The 18,954-nt window shown below is 43.3% G+C and overlaps 1 protein-coding gene across 1 annotated transcript; it reads right to left on the bottom strand.

Annotated features, from left to right (window-relative positions):
* Nucleotides 1-6,236: 6,236 nt before the first annotated feature.
* g3bp1 (GTPase activating protein (SH3 domain) binding protein 1) lies at nt 6,237-15,179 on the bottom strand. Its single transcript, NM_001141803.1, has 12 exons — nt 15,069-15,179; nt 12,660-12,776; nt 12,462-12,543; nt 12,054-12,227; nt 11,845-11,935; nt 11,494-11,587; nt 8,843-9,068; nt 8,382-8,483; nt 7,972-8,089; nt 7,572-7,700; nt 7,160-7,269; nt 6,237-7,010 (listed from the first exon to the last, which is right to left on the bottom strand). Exons 2-12 carry the CDS (start codon nt 12,752-12,754, stop codon nt 6,768-6,770), a joined length of 1,464 nt encoding a protein of 487 aa, NP_001135275.1. The 5' UTR covers nt 12,755-12,776; nt 15,069-15,179; the 3' UTR covers nt 6,237-6,767.
* Between the last annotated feature and the right edge of the window lie 3,775 nt (nt 15,180-18,954).

Raw genomic sequence — 18,954 nt, 5'->3', positions numbered from 1 at the left:
AATTTTTTTTCTTCCAAAAAAACACATTCTGTGACGTGCTCAGTTTTTTGGCGGCATGAAGCTTTCATTAGACCAATGAAATTGCCGAACGGGTTAAGGTCAAAAACGTTTTTGTTTACTGTTTAGATTAAATCGAGCGCTCTCAAACTTCCCATCATTCTGATTACGGTAGTCATTTTGTCACCCTCATCATGGCAAAGACACGGAGAAATGCATATGATGCAGGTTTCAAGTTGAAGGCGATTGATTTGGCTGTTGGAAAAGGAAATAGAGCTGCTGCACGGGAGCTTGGTCTTAATGAGTCGATGATAAGACGTTGGAAACAGCAACGTGAGGAATTGACTCAGTGCAAAAGGGCTCTATTGTCCCTCCATCAGGTTCTAATGGCCTTGTACTCAGGGCTCTATTGTCCCTCCATCAGGTCCTAATGGCCTGGTACTCAGGGCTCTATTGTCCCTCCATCAGGTTCTAATGGCCTTGTACTCAGGGCTCTATTGTCCCTCCATCAGGTCCTAATGGCCTGGTACTCAGGGCTCTATTGTCCCTCCATCAGGTCCTACTGGTCTGGTACTCAGGGCTCTATTGTCCCTCCATCAGGTTCTAATGGCCTTGTACTCAGGGCTCTATTGTCCCTCCATCAGGTCCTAATGGCCTGGTACTCAGGGCTCTATTGTCCCTCCATCAGGTCCTACTGGTCTGGTACTCAGGGCTCTATTGTCCCTCCATCAGGTTCTAATGGCCTTGTACTCAGGGCTCTATTGTCCCTCCATCAGGTCCTAATGGCCTGGTACTCAGGGCTCTATTGTCCCTCCATCAGGTCCTACTGGTCTGGTACTCAGGGCTCTATTGTCCCTCCATCAGGTTCTAATGGCCTTGTACTCAGGGCTCTATTGTCCCTCCATCAGCTCCTAATGGCCTGGTACTCAGGGCTCTATTGTCCCTCCATCAGGTCCTAATGGTCTGGTACTCAGGGCTCTATTGTCCCTCCATCAGGTTCTAATGGCCTTGTACTCAGGGCTCTATTGTCCCTCCATCAGGTCCTAATGGCCTGGTACTCAGGGCTCTATTGTCCCTCCATCAGGTCCTAATGGTCTGTTGCTCAGGGCTCTATTGTCCCTCCATCAGGTCCTAATGGTCTGGTACTCAGGACTCTATTGTCCCTCCATCAGGTCCTAATGGTCTGGTACTCAGGGCTCTATTGTCCCTCCATCAGGTCCTAATGGTCTTGTACTCAGGGATCTATTGTCCCTCCATCAGTTCCTAATGGTCTGGTACTCAGGGCTCTATTGTCCCTCCATAGGGTTCTAATAGTCTGGTACTCAGGGCTCTATTGTCCAGCCAACAGGTTCTAATGGTCTGGTACTCAGGGCTCTATTGTCCCTCTGACCACTCTGACATTAATGCAAATGCGCTAATTTTTTTGGTTGTTGTTTGTTTCTTCAAGTGCAGTCGCAAAAACCAACAAGCGCTATGATGAAACTGGATTTCATGAGGACCGCCACAGGAAAGGAAGACCCAGAGTTACCTCTGCTGCAGAGGATACATTAATTAGTTACCAGCCTCAGAAATTGCAGCCCAAATAAATGCTTCACAGAGTTCAAGTAACAGACACATCTCAACATCAACTGTTCAGAGGAGACAGTGTGTGAATCAGGCCTTCATCGTCGAATTTCTGCAACAAAAAAACACTACTAAAGGACACCAATAAGAAGAAGAGACTTGCTTGGGCCAAGAAACACGAGTAATGGACATTAGACCAGTGGAAATCTGTCCTTTGGTCTGAAGAGTAAAAATGTCAGATTTTTGGTTCCAACCGCCATGTCTTTGTGAGACACAGAGTAGGTGAATGTATGATCTCTGCATGTGTGGGTCCCACGGTGAAGCATGGAGGAGGAGGTGTGATGGTGCGGGGGTGCTTCGCTGGTGACACTGTCTGTGATTTATTTAGAATTCAAGGCACCAGCATGGGTACCACAGCATTCTGCAGCGATACACCATCTCATCTGGGGTACACTTAGTTTTCATCAGGACCATCATCCAACACACCTCCAGGCTGTGTAAGGGCTATCTGTCCAAGTAGGAGAGGGATGGAGTGCTGCATCAGATGACCTGGCCTCCACAATCACCCGACCTTAACCCAATTGAGATGGTTTGGGGTGAGTTGGACCGCAGAGTGAAGGAAAAGCAGCCAACAAATACTCAGCATATGTGGGAACGCCTTCAAGACTATTGGAAAAGTATTCCAGGTGAAGCTGGTTGAGAGAATGCCAAGAGTGTGCAAAGCTGTCATCAAGGCAAAGGGTGGCTACTTTGAAGAATTAAAACAATTTGGGTTACTACATTATTCCATATGTGATATTTCATAGTTTTGATGTCTTCACTATTATTATACAATGTAGAAAATAGTAATAATTAAGAAAAACCCTTGAATGAGTAGGTGTGTCCAAAGTTTTGACTGGTACTGTATATTTCTTTAGGAACTCAGTTGGGGTCTCAACTTACTGTTAAGAGTTAGAATAATAGAGTACACAAAGTGCACTTTCGAAATTTGGTTGTGCGTTTACTCAATTAGCCCATGTCAAGGTAAATGTTTTTAGATTGGTAAATTAGTCAACGGCCAGCTATCTAGTAGACATTGTCGAATTACCAATCGGTGGGGCCCATATATCATCAGTTATCATATTAAAAACGGCAAACATTTCCCTCCATCCTATGTCAAATTTAGAATTGCAGGAAATGAGCTTTAAAACTGCAGATTTTTCTCTCCGCCCCATGGCAAAATTTGTAGAATTACATTAAATTAGCTATAAAATTGCTAAATCTTCTCTACGCCCCATGGAGAAAAATGTGTAGAATTGCAGGAAACTTGCTTTAAAATGGAAACATATTCTCTACATCCTGTGGCAAAAATGTGCAGAATTCCAGGAACTGAACTTTAAAGCATATTTAAAACAGGGGGGGATGTGGGTACGCAGACCCTCTGCGGGCCCTCATGATGAGTTCTTATTTGTTGTGTTCCCCCACCCCATCACAGTTGCCCATCCCTGGTCTAGCCTATACTCCAAAATTAAACAAATTATAGTCATCACCTTTTGACTATGGACTGTATTACTATGCATACTGGGTGGACTGGTTACCTTATGCTATGCCCCAAACTTACTATCCATGAGTCTAGGAGAGAACGTATAGGCCTAGGCGATGCTGTTGGTTCATTGATTGTGCAGGGCGGCTTACAGAGTTAGCCTACAATTATAGTGAATTTCTTTTTGATGTTCCAAATGTGCGCATCAGCAGATCGTATGCGGCTTGAATGCATGGGGGCCTGGAGATGCTAAACGTGTTTATGTTAATTCATGTAAATTACTGTGAGACTAGCATGACAATAAAGGCTGACAAAATTTCATGACCACCACAGCCCTAGTAATAACACCCTGTTTCAACCCTCATTTCAGGTAGTACCAACCCGTTTCAACCCTAAATTCAGGTAATACCACCCCGTTTCAACCCTAACCCTAACTTCAGGTAGTATCTACTAGTGAATACACCCAAGGTGTTCATTAGGCACCAAACTGAAGAAAACGGACTGTAACAGGGAGGCTGGACATGTCCAATAACAAACTGTTATTTGTGTTTTCCATTGGAAGCTGGTTTGCATTGTGTACCCTAATGAAGACCCTTGAAATCAGTAGGATTTGGGAATGTTTTGCAAGACACTCACGTTGACATTGAGGATAAGTCTTTGAGGTTTGATTCAAGTATCTACATATCGGTAATTCAAGGATCTCTCTGTACTTTTCTCTGTTCATCTTTCCCTCGATCCTGACTAGTCTCCCAGTCCCTTCCGCTGAAAAACCTCCCCACAGCATGATGCTGCCGCCACCATGCTTCACCGTAGGGATTGTGCCAGGTTTCCTCCAGACGTGACGCTTGGCATTCAGGCCAAAGAGATCAATCTTGGTTTATTCAGACCAGAGAATCTTGTTTCTCATGGTCTGAGAGTCCTTTAGGTGCCTTTTGGCAAACTCCAAGTGCGCTGTCGTGCCTCTTTCTGAGTGGCTTCCGTCTGGCCACTCTTGCATAAAGGCCTGATTGTTGGAGTACTGCAGAGATGAGAGAACCTTCCAGAATAGCAACCATCTCCACAGAGGAACTCTGTCAAAGTGACCATCGGGTTCTGACCAAGGCCCTTCTCCCCAGATTACTCAATTAGGCCGGGCGGCCTGCTCTAGGAACAGTCTTGGTGGTTCCAAACTTCTTCAATTTAAAAATGATAGAGGCCACTGTGTTCTTGGGGACCTTCAATGCTGAAAGCATTTTTTTTTTGTACCCTTCCTCAGATCTGTGCCTCGACACAATCTTGTCTCAGAGGTCGATGGACAATTCCTTCGACCTCATGGCTTGGTTTCTGCTCTGACATGCACTGTCAGATGTGCCGTTCCAAATCATGTCCAATCAATTGAATTTACCACAGGTGGACTCCAAGTTGTAGAATCAATGGAAACAGGATGCACCTGAACTCAATTTTGAGTCTAATAGCAAAGGGTCTGAATACTTATGTAAATAAGGTATTTCTGTTAATAATTTTTAATACATTTGCAAACATTTCTAAAAAACAGTTTGTGTGTAGATTGATGAGGGGAATTTTTTTTGTTGATCCATTTTAGAATAAGGCTGTAACATAATAAAATGTGGAAAAGGGAAGGGGTCTGAATACTTTGCGTATGCACTGTAAGGCCTCGACTAGAGAAGTGCCACTGCTTCCGGTCTTCTGCCTTTTGGGGGATGGTATCTCCTTTTCCACGGCTCTTTGCCAGGTTTCCTTTGGGCGGCCACACTTTTCTAATAATTTTCCAAAAACATGAAATATAAAACTTAAACATGAGCTGAAATAACATATCCCAGAAATGTTCCATATGCACAAAAGCTTATTTCTTAAAAACAGTTGTGGAAAATTTGTTTACATCCTTGTTTGTGAGCATTTCTACTTTGCCAAGATAATCCATCCACCTGACAGGTGTGGCATATCAAGAAGTTGATTAAACAGCATGATCAGTACACAGGTTCACCTTGTGCTGGGGACACTAAAAGGCCACTAAAATGTGTAGTTATCACAAAACACAATGCCACAGAGCATGCAATTGGCATGCTGACTGCATGAATGTCCACCAGAACCATTGCCAGATAAATGTTAATTTCTCCAACATAAACCACCTCCGTTGTTTTAGAGAATTTGGTAGTACATCCAACCGACCTCACAACCGCAGACTACGTGTAACACCAGTCCAGGACCTCCACATCCGGCTTCTTCACTTGCGGGATCATCTGAGACCAGCCACCCGGACATCTGATGAAGTTGTGGGTTTGCACAACCAAATAATTCCTTTAAACTGTCAGAAACCGTCCCAGGGAAGCTCATCGTCCTCACCAGGCTCTTGACCTGCTCGATGGCCACTGGCACAGTGGAGAATTGTGCTCTTCACGGATTAATCCTGGTTTCAACTGTACCGGGCAGATTGTGTATGGCATCATGTGGGAGAGCGGTTTACTGATGTCAACATTATGAACAGAGTTCTCCATGGTGGGGTTACGGTATGGGCAGGCATAACCTACAAACACAATTGCATTTTAAAACGCAGATACCCACTGTCATGCCATCTGCCCCCATCACCTCATGTTACAGGATAACTCACAACCCCCATGTCACAAGGACCTGTACACAATTCCCAGAAGCTGAAAATGTCCCAGTGCTTTCATGGCCTGCACACTCCAATATGTCACCCGTTGAGCATGCATTGGCCTGTATCGACGTGTACAACCGCATGTTCCAGCTCCTGACATTATCCATCAACTTTGAACAGCCATTAGAGTGGGACAAGATTCCACAACCAGCCTGAGTAACTACGCAAAAGAGATGTTGGGCTGCATGAGGCAAAATGTGGTCACACCAGACACCTAATGGTTCGGATCCACACCTACTTTTTAAAAGGAACCAGTGACTAGACGCATGGGTGTTCTGTCATGTCAAACCCATAGACTAGGGCCTAATGAATTTATTTCAATTGACTGATTTCCTTATATGTAACTAACATTTGAAATTGTGGCATTTATATTCTTTCAGTGTATATAGGGACATTTCTTAAATTGAAGACAATCTCCAACAAAAAAACAACCTTAATCTGTGTCCAGCAAAACAAAGCCATAAAAAGCAACTCAATGTATAAAATACAGAAGTCAGGTTTAAAACAGTAACTCATGTTTATTCAGTTCTCTCATCAGCTGATTGGTATTGTCATGATGAAGTGCATCAGTGAAAGGCAGACCGGATTTGTTACATGCTCGATAATAACCATTTACAACCATGACTCAACTCCACAATTTAAAATAAAACCATTACTTGCATTTGACCTGAAAAGACAGTGGTGGTAATACACAGGACCGCCCAAGCAGTACATACACGTTCCTTTAAGAAACAGGGAGAGAACGCCAAAACCAAACTGGGTTGTTCCAATTCAAGTAGTTAGTTTAGACTCTTTACTTTCCACAAATTCAAGTTCAGGACGTAAAAGACAAGGAGAAAAGTCCAGATCATGTCAACGTCGGGAGAAAGGAGAGATGGATCACATTCCAGAATCCCAGGGTAGAAAACAAAAAGCGAACAGGAGGGAGGGAGGGATGGAGAAGCCATCTTTGTACAATACTCGAGTCGGGGCGACTGACATCAGCTGTTGTAGCTGGCATGGTACATTAGACCAACGTCAGAGTGACGTTCACTGACGAGGTCCCATATAGCGACCTCCCTCGCTGGGTCCAGTGCCTCTTCCAGAGCCAAAGCTGGGTTTCTGTGCCATGCCACCCCTGGTGGGGGGACCTCTGGGCCCTCCTATCCTCTCTCGGGGCCCTCCGGGGCCACCTGGACCTCTGGGGCGGATGTCTCGCCGGTCCCCTTCCCGGGCGGAGCGCGTCTTTTTTTCCTCCACGTTCAGTCGGATGTCTCCTCTGAATTTAATGGGCTACAGAGGAAAGAGGACTGTCAGAACATTCATTCATATGATCAAAAACAACTTTAAAGATCAGATTGAGTCCAAGGCTTTACAAAGTGGAGTTAGGTTAATCAAATCAGCAAATCAGCATGGGACTTTGTAATGAAAACAATTCTTACCCGGTTGCTTAAGATTTTCTGTACAGGTTCAAAATCGTCGAACACCACGAATCCAAAGTTGGGAAGCTTTCCACCGCTGTTGATCCGTAGCTCAAGAACAGTACCATACTCTGTAGGAGGAACGAGATCGTATAAAAAATTACAAATCAACCATTTCAATCAATTACTTCAGTTGCTGCAAAGCACGTATCATATTCTGTAGCAGGGACACAGATCATTTAACATTACAGAACAGTGATTTTAATCAATTATTTCAAACCCTTTTACAGGTCATTGGGGGGGAGACTATGATTAATGGAGACTAGCCGTCTATATCTGGCACTACTACACACCAGCAGTCAGTTGAAGCCATACAAATCCATTCATTAAAACACTTTTTTTGCAGACCATTTTGAAATAAAACGTGACATACGTTGGAAAAACTCCTTGAGCTCTGCCTTGTCCACATCATGGGGGACGTTTCCTACGAAGAGCTGGTGAGCGTCTGGATATCTCACCACACGGCGAACCTCTGACGACTCTCCCTGCTCTCCTTCCCGCACTGCAAACCAAGAGCAGACAGAGGTATGACAGATCACTTCATTAACGGACATGCAACTGTATCCACATGTCTGCTGTTTCCTCAAATAAACCAGACCAACACAGATCGGATTACATTCAATGTAGACAGCACACTGTAGCAAAACAGTGTGCTGATGTCAGGTAGTACCACCCAGTTTCACTTCATTTCAAAATGTTTTCTACATCCTAAACATGACCCAGCTCTCTGGTGGATGGTACTGCGTGTTGGGTGAGATGCTAGTGGACGGTACCTCCTGGTCGGGGTCCTCTGTTGACTGGTGGGGGGCCTGGCCTTGCTTCCCGTGGTCTCTGGTCTCCTCTCGGTTGTGTTCTCTGTGCTGCGGCTTCTGTTTTCACCTCCAACCTGGGCTAAAGCACCAAGACAAAACAATGAGATACCAAGCTAGAAGACCAAGATAAGACAGACTCCAAGCTACATAACTAGTTGATTGAATGTGTTCATTAAAAAGAGGAACGTTCATTAAAAAAGGTCACCAAATGTGTTTGTTATAGCTAATAGTTTCTCTTCAACTGGTAGGATACATGCTAGATATGTAATAGGAGAATTTAGCCCCCTTAGTAATCAATATAGTACATGTGGTTGTTTCGTCTACTGGTGTTTAATCATTTTACATAGAGAAAAGTAACAAAGTTAACGTACCGGTGCCGAGGGGACTTTGACGACGTGGGGGGGGATGCCTGAGACAGGGACCGCTCCACTAGGGGGAAGGTTCTTACTGGTGACAGACGCCCAGGAGAAAGGCTGGAGGAGAGACGAAACAGACGTTATTAAATCAAGCTGAATGAGGTCTGGTAGCTGTACAGGGAAACCACTAGAAGCTAAGTAAAACTAATGAAAAAACATCAAGAGGCAAAAGAAAAAAGGAATTTCTCAGCAATAGCTAATTTTGTAAATAAACAACTATCAAAGCTGATTGTAATGCAACCAAAATGGTTCTTAAACCAAAACAGAATAGGTGTAGACAGGTCACACATGGGATTGCCTAGTGACCTCAGTGTTGACAGTGGATAACCAGCTAAAAGCACAGCATCCAGAGGGGATTAGTCAGCCGGGACCCACATGGAAACCTGACCATTGCCAAAATGAGGGTTGAGCCCTACCCTGTTATCTTCAGCAGCAGGTGCAGGGGCAGGGTCAGCAGTGTCAGAGGGCAGGGGTGAGGAGACAGGACACTTCTCTCCCTGCTCCTCTGTAGTGTGTTGCTGCTGCTGGGTCTCTGGCTCCAGGGCCGGTTTTCCATCCACCACGTCTGGATCTGGCTCCGCCTCAGGTTCAGGCTCTGGGGTCACAGCCAACTCCTCCTCCACTAGCCCCTCTGGCTCGGTGCTGAAATAGCCCAGACACAGATCTAATATTAACCCCGAGTATTTTCTGGTCATAGACTTGTCATAAAGAAACTAACGTTCTAATTTGAGATTATGAAAAAGGAGAATATGCATTGCAGCATGCTACCATGATGTTACTGTAACAAATTCTGGTGAAAAGCATGAGCTGGTGCAAAACAGAGGTGCCAACTAACGGAGACTAAACTGTAGGCTAGAAAAATCATGTCGCATTTATTTGGTAAAGCACCAACATTTCGGCATTAGTGCCTTCTTCAGCGTTATGATGCATATTACCACATTATGCCAAAATGGTGGTTGTCTACTTGCTCGAACATCTCATTCCAAAATCATGTGCATTAATATTAGGGCCGATTTCAAGTTTTCATAACAATCTTGCAACCTTACGGTTAACTAGTCCAAAGCTCTAACCACCTGCTTTACATTGCACTCCACGAGGAGCCTGCCTGTTATGCGAATGCAGTAAGAAGCCAAGGTAAGTTGCTAGCTAGCATTAAACTTATAAAAAACAATCATAATCACTAGTTAGCTACACATGGTTGATGATAGTTTATCTAGCCTGTCCTGTCCTGCGTTGCATATAATCGCTTAGGTACACGTTGCTCCAACGTGTACCTAACCATAAACATCAATGCCTTTCTTAAAATCAATACACAGAAGTATATATTTTTAACCTGCATATTTAGTTAAAAGAAATCCAGGTTAGCAGGCAATATTAACCAGGTGAAAATGTGTCACTTCTCTTGCACGCAGAGTCAGGGTATATGCAACAGTTTGGGCCGCCTGGCTCGTTGCGAACTAATTTGCCATTATGACATAACATTGAAAGTTGTCCAATATAACAGGAATATTTAGACTTAGGGATGCCACCCGTTAGATAAAATACGGAGCGGTTCCATATTTCACTGACAGGAAAAACGTTTGAGATCATTTCCAGATTCGACCATATTAATGACCTAAGGCTCGTATTTCTGTGTGTTTATTATATTATAATTAAGTCTATGATTTGATAGAGCAGTGGTAGGCAGCAGCAGGCTCGTGAGCATTCATTCAAACAGCACTTTTGTGCGTTTTGCCAGCAGCTCTTCGCTGTGCTTCAAGCATTGTGCTGTTTATGACTTCAAGCCTAGGCTGGTGTAACCCATGTGAAATGGCTAGCTAGTTAGCGGGTGCGGGCTTATAGCGTTTCAAACGTCACTCGCTCTGAGACTTGGAGTAGTTGTTCCACTTGCTCTGCATGGGTAACGCTGCTTCGAGGGTGGCTGTTGTCGATGTGTTCCTGGTTCGAGCCCAGGTAGGAGCGAGGAGAGGGACGGAAGCTATACTGTTACACTGGCAATACTAAAGTGCCTATAAAGAACATCCAATAGTCAAAGGTATATGAAATACAAATCGTAGAGAGAGAAATAGTCCTATAATAACTACAACCTAAAACTTCTTACCTGGAAATATTTAAGACTCATGTTAAAAGGAACCACCAGCTTTCATATGTTCCCATGTTCTGAGCAAGGCACTTAAAAGTTAACTTTCTTACATGGCACATATTGCACTTTTACTTTCTTCCCCAACACTTAGTTTTTGCATTATTTAAACCAAACATGTTTCATTATTTATTTGAGGCTAAATTGATTTTATTGATGTATTACATTAACACTTTGTTTCTACATGATTCCAAAGGTGTTATTTCGTAGTTATGTCATAGTTCTACAATGTAGAAAATAGTACAAATAAAGAAAAACCCTGGAATGAGTAGGCGTCCAAACTTGAGACTGGTACTGTATGCAAGTGCTTTCAGTACACATTTTTTACCCCCCCACACATTGACAAAAATGTCCAATAACAATAAAAAAATGTTAATGGCTAGGCTAAATTAAATGAGAAAGGCCTAGATTGCAATTGTATTTGAAAACAGCTGTATCATTTAAATAAATGTTCATGCAAATGGTCCATAGGACAGGTAATTAGCAACAATACAAATATTATAGCCGGAATTGTTTTATTACCGTATAGGAGACCTGTTCTTCTAAGCATTAAAAAAAAAAAGATATTCATTTATAGCAGGGATGAAGATGTAACAGGCAATGTTTTGCTTTCTAATAACCCCTGTCAGTGTTGGTCTGAGAACATTGTTCTATGTGATTACAACTTAACAGGGTCATTTCTGTTTTGTTAGGTTTAATTACAATAATCCAAATGTGACTGAGCACCGTTGGTGGAGGTCCTAATGCGTTACACACCCATATCCGACACTCTCACTAACATACTGTCACTATTATGAAGTAAGGGCATGTTTGCCACCACTCATGCGACAGTAATAGATTTAACGTTGAGGATTAAAGTAGAATAGGATTGCTGATATAGTCAAGACTAAGATGATATATTAAGAGAAGATGAATAAGTTTCCTTACCATGGTGTCTGTTCGTAGAAGGTTGCAGCCTCTTCCTGGGTCACCTCTGGTGATGGTACCCTCTCCTCCATCTCCTCCACATCCTCGTCAGACTCTAAAACATCAACAACATTGAGTCCCACTTACTGCAGTTTTGGGGCTGAATCAAATACCAATTCCATTTTAGTCATTTAGCATATTATTCATAATACTAGTGTTGACCCGTATGCAAGGTAATGTATGAGTAAAAAGCACTGTGATGGAGTTCAATAAGAGCAACACTTCTAACCATTATGTATTAGTCATGAGAAGTAAATGACATGAAACAACCAGCCAACCGTAAAGCAGCTTGCTAATTTTTAACAGGCTCACCTTCAGGGGGTTCTGAGTCAGAATCCCCAAACACTTCGTCTTGGTAACGGAATACATCGTTGTGAACGTAGAACTTGTTTGCTACAGTGCCCTGAAACACCAACGTCATTGAGTTAACACAAAATTAACCCTATAGCTTAACTGGACACTAACACAATAATGAAAACGTTTCAAGGACAAATGTCCATTTATACAGTTGAAGGACTTACCTCAGGGGCCAGCACAAATGTCTGCATGAATTTGCGCATGGGCTGCATGTCATTGGACAGCTCCCCCATCACTTGCACCACCACGCCCTCGTTCAAGGTCGCATGGGCGTCCACATGTCTGATCTTGGTGTGGCAGTCACGAAAGTTCAGCGTCAACACTTTTTTATGGATCTCCTTTTCACATAAATAAAAGACCTTGATGAGAATCTCAAACTTAAGCGTTAGCCTTGTATCAGAAAGCCTAACTGACAATACATTACCCATCTTTAACAACAATGATCAATGCCATAAAATCATGAGTGGATGTGTCACATTAGATATTTTAAAAATTAAAACCTATTAGTGCTTCACTAAGGTTTCATGAAGTATTGCAAACATAATTTAGGGAGATTGTTTTGCAGTACGCACCGACTGTCCGTAGACCGCTTCAACTGGTTTGCCATTGTTGTCTAGACCTCCATGTACATAGGAAGAGTTCTTCCCATAAAACCTAAAACAAGTTGAAAAAAACAGTTATTTCTTGTCTTAGAGGCATAGATAGCCCACTAATATATGAAAGCAGATCATGGAATAGATACTGGTTTGGGAAGAATTCTCTAGTACTACCTGTGCAGGTAGTCGGGTGCCTGGTTGAGTAGTGTGTAGTACTGTCGGACAAACTCCCGCCCGACGAGCTGGGCACTTGGCTTCTCCATCACCATTTCTTTGGTCAGCTGGATAGAACTGAAACAGGGACAAGGTGTGGTTGTCATGGTGTTGATAATTGACTGGATGTGAATAACAGTCTGAACTCAAATTAAATTGGGTAGGTTGCATACACATTATCTGGACCTGTTCTGGTCACCATCTGTTTCTGTTCAGTCTGAAATCCCACTAGTCTAGCCATATAGTCAAGCTACACTAGATGACCAAATATATGCGGACACCTGCTCAAACATCTTATTACAAAAATCATGGGAATTAATATGGACTTGGTCCCCCCTTCACTGCTTTAAAAGCCTCCACTCTCCTGGGAAGGCTTTCCACTTGATGTTGGAACATTGCTGCAGGGACTTGCTTCCATTCAGCCACAAGAGCATTAGTGAGGTCAGGCACTGATGTTGGGCAATTAGGCCTGGCTCGCAGTCGGCGTTCCAAATCATCCCAAAGGTGTTCGATGGGGTTGAGGTCAGGGATCTGTGCAATCAAGTTCTTCCACACCGATCGACAACATTTCTGTATGGACCTCACTTTGTGCACGTGGGCATTGTCATGCTTAAACAAGAAAGGGCCTTGCCCAAACTGTTGTCATAAAGTTGGATGTACAGAATGTCATTGTATGCTGTAGTGTTAAGATTTCCCTTCACTGGAACTAAGGGGCCTAGCGCAAACCATGAAAAACAGCCCCAGACCATTATTCCTCCACAAATCGTTATAGTTGGCACTATGCATTGGGGCATGTAGCGTTCTCCTGACATCTGCCAAACCCAGATTCGTCCATCAGGCTGCCAGACGGTGAAGCGTGATTCATCACTCCAGAAAACGCATTTCCACTGCTCCAGAGTCCAATGGCGGCGAGCTTTACACCACTCCAGCCGACGCCTGGCATTGCGCATGGTGATCTTAGGCTTGTGTGCAGCTGCTCGGCCATAAAAACCCATTTCATGAAGCTCCCGACGAACAGTTCTTGTGCTGACGTTGCTTCCAGAGGCAGTTTGGAACTCAGTAGTGAGTGTTGCAACAGAAGATATGCGCTACGCGCTTCAGCGGTCCCATTCTGTGAGTTTGTGTGGTCTACCACTTCTGACCCGTTCTTACTCCTAGATGTTTCCACTTCACAATACCAGCACTTACAGTTGACCGGGGCAGAAATTTGACAAACTGACTTGTTGGAATCCTATGACAGTGACATGTTTAAAGTCAATGTGCTCTTCAGTAAGGCCATTCTACTGCAATTGTTTGTCTATGGAGATTGCATGGCGGCGTGCTCAATTTTATACACCTGTCAGCAATGGGTGTGGCTGAAATAGCCGAAGCCACTAAAATAAAACAAAAATTATATATATAGCCAATCATGAGACAAATGCAATCCGAGAACATTACATGAGGCTGTGCAAGAGCATAAATAATTTGCATTCCAACTGGTCTATGGTTAACTAGCTAGAAATCGAGTCAATTCAACCAATAATTGGTTTCAGTTCATAGTAGTATGAAATTCATTGTGGGAGACAAATGGGTCACCCAGACCCACCCAGCTAAGCTAGTTACCTAACGTTAGTTAGCTAAATTAGCTAATAGTATCTATGCCTAAAAAGGCCAAGATGCAACACCGGTCACGCCATGGACAGAAAATAAAAAAGTATTGAAATGTGACGTTTTTTGGCCTGCAAACAAGGTATTTATATAGTTGTCCAGACAACGTAGTTGTCCAGACAACTGTCCTATTAGCCAATCAACTGACAGCTGGAACTAGCTACGATAGATCTTTCATAACCAGCACGTGCGGCAAATAGAATGCTACTGGCTAACTAGCTAATTTCCTAGCCTAGCCACGGCTACCCTTTTCCGTTCAGAGTTTATTCAGCTAGCTAGTTAATAACAGTCTATAAAACAGTGGTCGACTGTTAATCTTCGACATCAAACTGATATTATTGTAAACATTTCAACAGAGGCGTTGGATGGCAATTTCTTTTTTTTATATATATATAAAATACACCGCTAACTGGGCAACCATGGCTCGCTAGCCGTTCCATTAGCTAGAAATCAGGAAAGGCCATTCTTTCAACCGTCGGATTAGCTGACCATTTAGACAGTCAATTTGGGCATTGGCCGACTGATTTAACCCACGTCATCCGATGCAATGTCATTAATCGCACATTGAATAAATTAAGACAAGAATTTACTATATAGGTAGCGTTAGTTAACACAACTCCAAGATGGACTAACTTAATCATGCGAACTAGCGTTCACGTTAGATTACGGGTATTACATCAGCGAATATTTATTCAATAATGCTACACAGGGTATTGTACTTACCAGGAGGCAATTGTTCAAATAGTTAAAGTGATTTCACTGAATCACCTCCGCTCTGCCAGGCGGTAGCTTGAATGATTGTTCGAGCAGGGCACCGCACAACGTGTTCGCCTGCTCTTTTACCGGTCTCAACTGTGGGACATGGACAACCTATAGTGAATTTCCACCCGAGATATATGAACCAATGAATTTACGGCGAGAGGCAATATGTCACCAATCAAATGTTTGTATTTTAAGCAGTTTAGTCTACAACCAATTGTTGTGGAGTATGTGCTTACCTGTCGTTCTAAATGTAGCCAATAGGAGACGTGTGGGCGATTCCGATTATGGGCATACTTGGTAAGAAATTTGCAGCACGCCAGATCATGCCCGGAATGAAATTGACCGGGGTATTTTTCGTTGCACTTGGTTTAGTTCTCCCAGCACACTTTTTTTTTTTTTAACCTAGCCTATGAATGAAAGTTCACAATTTAGGTGCACACAGGTCGAGAGATTTGAGGTGACAGACAAAGACATATGCAATACCGCCTTGCACACACTGGCCTGTACCTAGCTGACCTAGTGCAGGGTTTCCCAAACTGATCTAGTGCAGGGTCCCCGTGTACGATTGTTTTTTTTGCCCAAACACAACACAGCTGATTCAAATAACCAATTCAGCATGAAGTTGATGATTTTAATCAGCTGTGTAGTACTACGACAAAAAACTGGGGCAGGACCAGGTTTTGATTACACCCTAGATCAGTGTTTAATCATTAGTTCAACAGTTGCAAACAAGAGTTTCTATGGGACAAATTCAGGTATGTTAATCCCCATTACATTCCGTCTAATTAAATGTTTTTCAACAAAATCGTCGGAATGACTACACCCCTGATCACACACACAGTTCATTTTCATAGCCACATAAACACCTCGTTGTATTCCTTCTCGCATCTCTGCGCTCTCCTCATCTCACCTTTTTCCTTCGCTTGTGGACTTCAGTGCACAACACATCAGCTGTCTGACCAGGTGAAAAAAACCTTTCCAAGCCAAACCTTCATATCATAACCGCTACATACAGCTTACATCATTGTCACCATATTAACTAAAGTAACATCATAGTCAACATAGCTAATAGATCTAACGTATAAGTAAACCCGCTCCAATCATTTAGTACAGTCAGTAAGCAGTTACACCGGCGGGCCCCGGTTGTAATACATTTGTAAAACCAAAAGTTTACCTTGACTTCGGAGTTCCAGTAGTCATAGCCAGCTGGCTAACATAGCATCCCGGTGTTTGAGTAGGCTAAACTAGCTAGCTAGCTGCATTTGCTAGCTAAGTAAGTGAAAACTCTCCCCTCCATTTGAAATAATTATTGGTTCAAAACTGTTTAACTATCATCTTTCTCTCACTTTTAGTCAACTACTTACATTTTACGCAGTACTAGGCTAGCTGTAGCTTATGCTTTCAGTACTAGATTCATTCTCTGATCCTTTGATTAGGTGGACATGTCAGTTCATCAATTGTTTTAGTTTCTTTGCTTTGCTTACTTACAAACCAACAATGCAGTTCAAGAAATTGTAACGATGTGCACTGAGAGTCGGGAAGCAAGGTCAGGGAGTGAGTGTTTTAATAAATAAACGCACCGTAAACCAAGAAACACAAACATGAAACAATAACACCTGAGGGGAAAGAACCAAAGGGAGTGATATATCTATATATATATAGGGAAGGTAATCAGGGAAGTGATGGAGTCCAGGTGAGTCTGATGACGTGCAGGTGCACGTAATGATGGTGACGGGTGTGCGCCATAATGAGCAGCCTGGTGACCTAGAGGCCGGAGAGGGAGCGCATGTGACAGAAATAGAGTAAAGAAAATATTTGCTAAATAAACAAAAATAAAAATAAAAAGTAACACATGCTGCAAAAGCTCTGATAGGTTGGAGGATGTCCTCCGGAGGATGTCATAATTAGTTTGTTACTATGGAAGGGGATGAGAACCATGAGCCTCCTAGGTTTTGTATTGAAGTCAATGTACCCAGAGGAGAACAGAAACTAGCTTTCCTCTGGCTACACCATGGTGCTACCCTACAGAGTGCTGTTGAGGCTACTGTAGACCTTCATTGCAAAACAGTGTGTTTTAATAAATTATTTGGTGACGTAAATATATTTTGTATAGTTTTACCGAAAAAGGATAACTTTTTAAATGTTTCACAATTTTTTTTTAATGAAATCCACAGAGGAGGATGGTGCCCGTCTTCCTCCTCTGAGGAGCCTCCACTGATCAATACACATCAAACACATCAATAGATTATACATATGAATGTTTACATTTTACAGTTTTTTGTCATTTAGCAGACACTCTTATCCAGAGCGACTTACACTTAGTGCATTCATCTTACGATAGCTTGGTGGGAAAACCCCATATCACAGGAATAGTGAGTAATTATTTTTTTTAATTGGGGGGAGGGGGGTGCTATGGGATTATTTAAGATACTGTTTGAAGAGGTAGGGTTTCAGATGTTTTCAGAGGAAGGGCAGGGAGCATGAACCTGAATGGGAGGGAGCATGAACCTGCAGGAGCGAATCACTGCTTTGATGTTTGCAGAGAACGACAGGATGTTGTCCAGGGTCATGCCAAAGTTCTTTGCACTTTGGGAGGGGGACACCATGGAGTTGTCAACCGTGATGGAGAGGTCTTGGAGTGGGCAGGCCTTCCCCGGGAGGAAGAGAAGCACCGTTTTGTTAAGGTTTAGCTTGAGGTGGTGGGCTGACATCCAAACTGAAATATCTGCCAGGCACGCAGAGATACGTGTCCCCACCTGGGCATAGCCGCAGCAAGTAGTGGTGCTGAGGATGTAGGGGTGCTGAAGAAAATCGCAGCATCCCCACCCCCCAGCAACTTCCCACGGCTATGCACCTGGGTGTCAGAAGGGGGGAAGGAGAACAGTAGTTGAGTATCTTCCGCGTAGCAATGATAGGAGAGACCATGTGAGGATATGACAGAGCCGAGTGACTTGGTGTATAGAGAGAAGAGGAGAGGGACTAGAACCGAGCCGTTGGGGACACCAGTAGTGAGAGTATGTGGTGCAGACACAGATCCCCTCCACGTCACCTGGTAGGCGCTTCCTGCCAGGTAGGATGCAATCCAAGAGTCTGCAGAGCCTGGGACGCCCAGCCCTGAGAGGGTGGAGAGGAGGACATGATGGTTCACAATGTTGAAGGCAGCGGATAGATCTAGGAGGATGAGAACAGAGGAGAGAGAGTCCGCTTTGGCAGTGCGGAGATCCTCAGTGACACAGAGAAGAGCAGTCTCATCAATATCCACATCAATGTACGAAAAGCAAAACACAATCATTGAAAACAAACACGTTCTTCAGTAAAAAGGTCCTCAATCAGCCTTTTGAATAGTACTAGAGGCATCAAGTCATTCAACTTTAGAGAGCCTTGGAGATCATTCTACAAGTAAGGTGCAAAAAAAACTAAAAGCAGATTTACCTCTCAGTGGACATGGAAGGGATTTTCAGAGTTAGCCATCCCTAAGACCAGGTCTGGTATCTCGTACATTTGTAACAGTGAAATAAGGTACAGTGGAAGATATATAAGAGGGCTCTATAAACAAAAAGAGTGCAATGCATCGATCTTCAAGACCTCAAAGAGGGCCAGTTTACTTTCTTATACAGAATGCAATAATGTATCCTGAACCCATCCAGTCATTGACTGAAGGCATCGTCCTTAATAAAGCATAGTGCGCTAAGATAAACAGTGTCCAATGGCTTCAATACAGTGACAGCTTCACCTGGTGTGAACTGTTCTTTTTCAGCACCAATGGAATGAAACCAAAATTGAAACTTCTGCCCAAATGGTGCGACAGGCGAGGTAAATCAAGCGTGCCTATAAATTCTAGAGAACT

This window comes from Salmo salar, chromosome ssa09 (genome assembly GCF_905237065.1).
Source record: "Salmo salar chromosome ssa09, Ssal_v3.1, whole genome shotgun sequence".
Lineage (NCBI taxonomy): Eukaryota > Metazoa > Chordata > Actinopteri > Salmoniformes > Salmonidae > Salmo > Salmo salar.
Note: the sequence above shows the minus strand (reverse complement) of the source record. Positions and strands in the feature narration are given on the sequence as shown.